The sequence below is a fragment of the Zea mays genome, chromosome 4 (genome assembly GCF_902167145.1).
Source record: "Zea mays cultivar B73 chromosome 4, Zm-B73-REFERENCE-NAM-5.0, whole genome shotgun sequence".
Lineage (NCBI taxonomy): Eukaryota > Viridiplantae > Streptophyta > Magnoliopsida > Poales > Poaceae > Zea > Zea mays.
Genome location: NC_050099.1, coordinates 68,666,053 through 68,673,927, shown reverse-complemented (window position 1 = coordinate 68,673,927; position 7,875 = coordinate 68,666,053). Strand labels below are relative to the sequence as shown.

At 41.7% G+C, this 7,875-nt stretch overlaps 1 protein-coding gene across 1 annotated transcript; it reads left to right on the top strand.

The window, feature by feature from the left end:
• The first annotated feature begins 2,081 nt into the window (after positions 1-2,081).
• On the top strand, positions 2,082-7,532 carry HDA108 (histone deacetylase 108). The gene is given in 6 exon segments (NM_001111431.1): positions 2,082-2,624; positions 5,495-5,935; positions 6,032-6,174; positions 6,432-6,522; positions 6,602-6,736; positions 7,144-7,532. Coding segments are annotated over 6 exon segments (1,377 nt in total). The 3' UTR covers positions 7,168-7,532.
• The last annotated feature ends 343 nt before the right edge of the window (positions 7,533-7,875 follow it).

Genomic DNA, 7,875 nt, shown 5'->3' with positions numbered 1-7,875 from the left:
GGCCAAACCACGGGATAAAATCGCGTGTCTCTTGTGTGCTTTCTATTTGATTATCTGTGTTCACAAGAACTGGTTTCAAGCTACTTAGCCGTTCTAACTTTCATAATCAAGTTTTTGTGGCTATTAGTGTTGAATTTTATAGGATCACCTATTCATCCCCCCTCTAGGTGCTCTCAAAAGGCTACTAAAGAGGGAGTCACAAAAGCTTACTAGAAGGAAGAAGATCATGATATGAAAATAGCTTGGTTGAGGATAGGACTGTCTAAACCATCAGCCACTAAAAGCTTGTCGGTTGAACTTTACTTGGCACATGTTCATATGATTATTCCAACAGATCCCACTAAAGGTTAATATTGAGTCCCACTAAGCCAACATGTCCCAATAGTAATGGTATGCTAAAGCTAATATGATTATTCCAACATATCCCACTGAACCATTTGCATTGCAGTGAAGTTTGAGAACATCAGTAATGCATCTACCACCAATGTAGGTTCATGCAGCAAGGCAAGCTAAGCTTATATAAGCTGCATTCATAGTGGCAACAGAAATATATATTGTTTCAAATGAATTCATGGCATTTATCCAAGACTTCTTCATCTATTGAGTCAAGAACTAAGCAATCAACATAACAACCAATTCATAGTAACCATAAAGTTTAACACAGAAAATTAATCGAAGGAAAATGGACAAGTTTCATTCCATTTGCAGCTTTGTCGAAGGATGTAGAGAAGCCATCGTTGCTTCCAAACGTGGATGATGCAAATGGATCTACGACAACCCTGTCAAGTCCTGGCAGCAAAGGGCGGGAAGGTCCTCCACCTTGGTTTGTTGCTTGCAAAGCGCCTCCACCGTCGCAGTCGATGGATCCAGCGCCAACCATCTGCCTTTAGGGAATCCTACTTCCGATGAAAGGCGTCGACATATTTGAAGAACCAGAGCGTGCGATCGGTATCTGACGCTGCCACCTCCACCACCGCACAAGCCTCTTCCTCCGCCTCATCCACCGCCGCACAAGCCTCTACCGCCTCCTCCACCGCCGCTCGAGCCTCTCCGCCTTCTACCACCACTAGTACTACATGCGAGGCAAAAACGTGGGAAGCAACTAAGGACACGCGGTAGGGCGATTAGGGGAAATCTCGTGACATGGAAATTTGCGAGACCAAAGCCAACGGATGCGAGACGTGAAGCTATTGAGGAGAAGAAGGGGGACTGTTGGAGGGGCAACAACTATTTTCCCCTAGAAACGCTATTGGGTTGTTTTACACTGTCGGTTGGAGTTGTTCTAAGGCTGTTCGCACTCGTCTACTCCAAAGCCAATTGTAGTCACATTTTACGGTAAATATTGGTGCACTGGAGTACTACATGTGCTACTGCATTCTCCAGTAGGCCCTCCTGTACCCCAAATGTGGAGTCCATGGTGTTCGATACCATCACACACTCTCTTTCACGGTGTCGCAACCGAGACAAAGACAAAGCAGGTGGGTGGTGGGACTTGCGGTGGATGTGTTGATATATATATTGATAAAAATGTGACAGTTTACATAGGGTTGAGATGTTTGGGATGGCTACAGGTTCCAGTTCTAGTGTTGAACTGTAGTTTATAATATAAATTTAAATAGTTTTAAAAATAGTTTTGATCTAAATAATAAACATTGCACATGGTTGAGATGTTTGGGATGGCTACAGTTCCAGTTCTAGTGTTGAAATGTAGTTTATAATATAAATTTAAATAGTTTTAAAAATAGTTTTGATCTAAATAATAAACAAAATTACTTATCTAAATGCCTTTTAAACACAACTACAGTTTTACGATTTTTAGAGTATCTAATGATCTGCTCCACTAACTCTATCAGATTTTCTGAAGTTGGACGTATCTTAAACATGACCTATGAAGTAGTTGTAGATGCAAGAGTTTGAATAAATGTATTTCAAAATGTTAATGACGCAGACCAAATATTTTTTTTTAAATAGAAATTTAGGGTACGATGAGTGCCGATTGCCTAAACCCCGAAATTATAAAGAAAACCGCCTCGGCCGCAACTTGACTATCTTTGTGAGGACCTTCAACCATCTCAGGCGGAATGGCGGCTTCTGGTGAGGGCGCGTCGCTGCCGTCTCCGGCGGGCGGGGAGGATGCGCACCGCCGCCGCGTCAGCTATTTCTACGAGCCGTCGATCGGAGACTACTACTACGGGCAAGGTCACCCGATGAAGCCCCACCGCATCCGAATGGCGCACTCGCTGGTGGTCCACTACGGCCTCCACCGCCTCCTCGAGCTCTCCCGCCCCTACCCGGCCTCTGAGGCCGACATCCGCCGCTTCCACTCCGACGACTACGTCGCTTTCCTCGCGTCCGCCACCGGAAACCCGGGTGTCCTCGACCCGCGCGCCATTAAGCGCTTTAACGTCGGTGAGGACTGCCCCGTGTTCGACGGTCTCTTCCCCTTCTGCCAGGCCTCCGCTGGGGGAAGCATCGGCGCCGCCGTCAAGCTTAACCGCGGGGACGCCGACATCACCGTCAACTGGGCGGGCGGCCTCCACCACGCCAAGAAGAGCGAGGCCTCCGGGTTCTGCTACGTCAACGACATCGTCCTCGCCATCCTCGAGCTCCTCAAGTTCCACAGGGTTCGCGTGTTAATTTACCTTTTACTAGTTACATTTAAATGTTGGACACTTGGCTTTGTTTTCGGAGGAGAGAGTTTATTAGATTAATTGCTGGATTTAGATGTGAAGTTTTAGTGATTTTTTGATCGGTTCATGTGATTGTTGAGCATTTGTGATTCTTGTGAGTGGATGAGTAGGACACTGATCTGGAGATTGCTTTGAGTTTCACAGGGGCAACAGATTTTGCATTTCCAATTCAGTAACCACTTAAGTTATAGGGGCACTAATCTGAACTCTTTGGCTTTGGTTGGTCAACTTCCATCGTTGGAGGGGAGGGTTTATTAGGTCTAGATTTGGATATCGAATGTAATGGTTTCTAATGGCGTTGATGTTAGGGTTTTGGGATTTGTGGGTGGAGCGCCTTAAAGTTTTGCAGGAGCAAAAGTTTGTTTGTCATGATGCCCAATTCAGAGACCCATGTGATTAATTTATATACTATTTGTTTGCTTCCAGTCAAACTAGGAGTTTAAGGAACTGTTTGTAATGCATTTCAGAAGTTTGGGTTGTCCTATGTGTAGATGTTTATTGCTTTATGCTATTAGAGCTTGGTATTTGTGTGCAACTGCACGTGTTTGACTTTGACTGCCTTCTTTTTGTAATTTTAGATTATGTATGTGAGAATATACTGGTGATCATCATTTTCTGGTATTTATAAACATCTTAAAAGGGAAATGGCAAGTGGAAGCTGCTTTCATTTGCTTTCTAAACAACACTGCCATGTTGCTAGTACAAAGGGTTTGTCGGAGCTTTTGCTGCTGCCTCCTAAAGGTCGTGTTAGTTGTTCGGGTTGAGCGTTTTTTTTTTCAGTTTCAGTCACGTGTGTTCCTTGAACAAGTAAGGTGTAGCATGAATTTGTCTCTTGTAATTATTTTCTCTACTTCTTAAAACTACGATACGAAGTCTTCCTCTGTATTCGAGAGAGAGAAAACTGCCCTATTGCCAAAGAAAGCCGTTTCTCCATCTTTTGTTGAAACCATGTCTACTTTCACATGCCTAGTTATTCTGTACCTAATGTGAACTAATGCCTATTTACTCAGTGCATGCGTACTTGTGTTCTGCCAATGGCTTCTCCTTGAGACGGTGAAAGTTTTTTTTAAGGATTTGATGCTTTGGAACTAAGCACAATTTTTGGTAAAAAGGGTGTGTATTTCAGATGAGTTCATGGTGAATGTGGTCCCCCAGGATCTAATTCTAACAATAGAATGATGTGTTATCAACTTGGATATCATTACTGTTTCTTGGATTAATGGAGTTGAGTTTTTGAGAGTGGATATGCATGGAATGTTTTTTTCCAAAACATGTTATTGTTTCAAGCATTGATGTTTTTTGTCAATGGAGTAGGGTGTTGATCTGGACATTACATTGAAGTTCACAGGGGCAACAGAATTTTGTTTGTCTTCATGCCAATCCAGCAAATGTTTCCATTATTGAGGCTATTCTGTACTCTTTGCTTGGGTTGTTATAGTGTTATATCACTTGAGGAAAGGGTTTATTTTGTTGCTTGCTAGATTTAGATGCAGATGTTCAGTTGTTTTTTGTAGATGGATTAACTGTTTGAAGCATTGATTTTGGGTGTTTTTTTTGTGTGGATGTAGTAGCGCACTAATCACCAAGAGTTGGAGATGGCTTTGATTTTCACAGGGACAAGAGAATTTTGTTTGTCGTGATGCCGAATTCGTTGACCAGTGCCATTATAGGCGCTGTTGTGTGAAAGTAACCCATGGGATAATTTTATTCGAGTTTGCTTCCACTAAAACTAGGAGTTCCACGGAACTGAGCAGTGGTGTGTTTCTGCAATTTTGAATTGTCGTATGTGGATATATTTATTACTTTATGCTATTAGTGAGGGCTGGCCTGGTATGTGTGTATAACCTTGTGTGTTTAACTTGATGACTTTCTGTGTGATTTAAACTGCCTCTGTGGTCATCACAACCTTATTTGGATTTGTAACCATCTTAAAAAGTAAATGACAAGTTGGAGTTGCTTTGGTTACTCTGCTATTCTATTCAACACTGTCCTTTGGCCAGAACACCATCTTTTTTTTGAAAGTTGAAACTGTTATTTTGTGCCTAATTTGAACTAAGTCAGGTCTTATATTTACTCACTGCATGCTCTGTTCTGTTTGCTGATAGCCTATCCTTGAGATGGCAAAAGATATATTCTAATTTTATGCTTTGTAACTTGGAAGCGCCAATTTTGGTATATGAGTGTATACTACAGATAAAAAAGGGTGAATGTGCCCTCAAGGGAATCTAATTCTAACAATAGAAATATATGTTTGCTGATACTATATGACTTGAATATCATTCACATTTCTTGGTCGTAGTTTTACTTTTATATGCATGATTTTTTTTTTGGAACATGCTTATTGCTGATCAGGGTGGGTATTTTGACCATTTTAAATGTGAGATAGATGCCCCTCTTATTCTGGTTTTTGCTTTTAAACTTCAAACAGTATGCTGGTAACTGGTTTATGATTCCAATCTATCAGTTCAGTCTTTTTCTTGCAAATACATATTTCATCCAGTTTTCTGCCACTTTGAGTGCCGTAAGATGATGCTGTTTTGTTTAGGTATATGTTTCCTGATGAAATATCACCACTCACTTATGCATATTCTGCAAGCATTTTTAGATAAATACTACTAAATACTAATACAGTTGAAGGGATTGTCAACAAATATGTTAGTTAAGAAACAGTCAGGTTTCCTTTGTATATGCTTCTTGTCAGCCTTTTTGTTCAGCCTATAAAATATTTACGCATTCATACACACTATGCCACATATGTACTTTGATTATATAGCTCTGATAGCTATATTGTCCATTTGTTCCAGCGTGTGCTATATGTAGACATTGATGTCCACCATGGAGATGGCGTGGAGGAGGCCTTCTTCACTACAAACCGAGTCATGACTGTTTCCTTTCACAAGTATGGGGATTTTTTCCCTGGTACTGGACATATCACTGACGTTGGGGCAGCCGAAGGGAAGCATTATGCTCTGAATGTTCCCCTGAGTGATGGTATCGATGACACCACCTTTCGTGGTCTGTTTCAATGCATCATTAAGAAAGTTATGGAGGTTTATCAGCCAGACGTGGTTGTCCTCCAATGCGGAGCTGACTCTTTGGCTGGAGACAGGTTAGGTTGCTTCAACCTGTCTGTGAAGGGTCATGCTGACTGCCTCCGTTTCCTTAGGTCGTACAATGTTCCTATGATGGTTTTAGGTGGTGGAGGTTACACCATCAGAAATGTTGCACGCTGCTGGTGCTACGAGGTATTGTTTTTCTCTCTTATTCCAAATTCAGCTGAATGTGGTAGTGTGTTAGAATTTGTCAGTTGCCAGTGTTGATAGAATTGGGTTGTAATGCAGACCGCAGTTGCTGTTGGAGTTGAACCTGATAACAAGCTGCCTTACAATGATTACTATGAGTACTTTGGCCCTGATTATACTCTTCATATCCAACCAAAAAGTGTTGAAAACCTGAATACCACAAAGGACTTGGAGAACATAAAGTAAGTGTACTGTTTGCTGTCAGTATGACATTCATTTATTGTAATTTGTTCCAGATGCTTCATTGTCGAGCACTTGGAATGAAATAGTTATATTTTTTTTCTTATGCAAGTCATTGAGAAATCAGAGTTTCTTATAATTCCATTTCTCAACGATGCATCATCTGGACACCTATGTTTGACACTATGGCATACAATACATGCATTCCTGCCTGTGTACATTCCCTAACTTCAGGTTGCTTTTCTATGCAAATGTGCAGGAACATGATATTGGAGAACCTGTCAAAGATAGAACATGTTCCCAGCACTCAATTCCATGACAGACCGTCAGACCCTGAAGCTCCAGAGGAGGTTTCTATCGTGCCATTGTCAATTCCTATGCTCTCTTTGCATTTTTCTTGTTTTGCCATTTGAGCGTTTTGCATTATAGAAAGAGGAGGACATGGACAAGAGGCCACCTCAGCGCAGCAGATTATGGAGCGGAGGAGCTTACGACTCTGATACAGAGGATCCTGACAGCCTGAAAAGCGAGGGTAAAGACGTAACTGCTAACTTCCAGATGAAGGTTGGCCCTTCTACTGCACAATATATATTTCTTGGCACGAAATTGCTACGGGTAGTGGATACTGTCACTAGCCATGCCCATTCCTTGTTGATGTTGTGCAACATTCCTTGTTGATGTTGTGCAAATTCTCTTCCCACGTCAAAGCACAAGTCTAAGCCCCGATTCAGGTCACGGTCGTTTCTCACATGGGCTACGTCACCGTTGTGTATGGGTGGGGCTCGGGAATTTTCTCGACCTGAGTCTTGTTCTTAATATAATGTTCGGGAGTTGTCTTACCCCGCAGATCAAGTTTTTTTAATGTCAAGAATATAGAATGAACCAGTGGCTAGTGTTTCTGAACATGCTGTCTAAATCTTATTTGTAATCAACACTTTGTCTCTAAACTCAAAAGCTCAATGATGGTGCAGGATGAACCAAAAGATGATCTGTAGAAGTTTCAGAAGTGCCCCCAAAGTTACTGAGTTGTGAATGGGATCGTCGACATGCATGTTGAAGAGTGGGGACGCATCTGAACCTGTCCGTGCTGATATCTGCCGCTGTGCATCTGTAACAGACTGAACGTTTTGCTGGTTCCAGCTTTCCTGCGTGTTGGTAACTAGACTAGATATATGGCCCTTTGGTGGGTCCCAAACTGTTGAGCTGGAGAAATGAAGTGATTATTCTCGCATGATTTTGTAGCATGCATGTAATCATTACCCATTAGTTCATTAGGCTATCAACAGTAGTTTACTCATCCCCATATTCAAACTTCACTATGTGCGCAAACAGTGATTTGATTGACCATATGATTAAACTTTGAAGATGGTCTTTGGGTAGTGTTTGGTTTCAAAGTGTAATGGGATGGAGCCGCTCCGCTCTTAATTTGTTGTTGTTTGGATTAGTTGCATATAGGATAGAGTGACTCGAGTTTATGCGAAGTCGCTCCCTGGCATTGAGTCGCTTCATCCTAATCGGTTCTCTAATCGGGTCGCTTCATCCTAACACTACCTAGATTTTTGAACTGCGATCCAGATCTGTATTTGCTCTTTCTTTGATGGATTGATACGTATTTGGTCATTAGGCGTGTGTTGCAACAGAAATATATAATACTACAATAACTTATGTATAAATGTGTGTTATACTGTTATGAGAAAAGATTT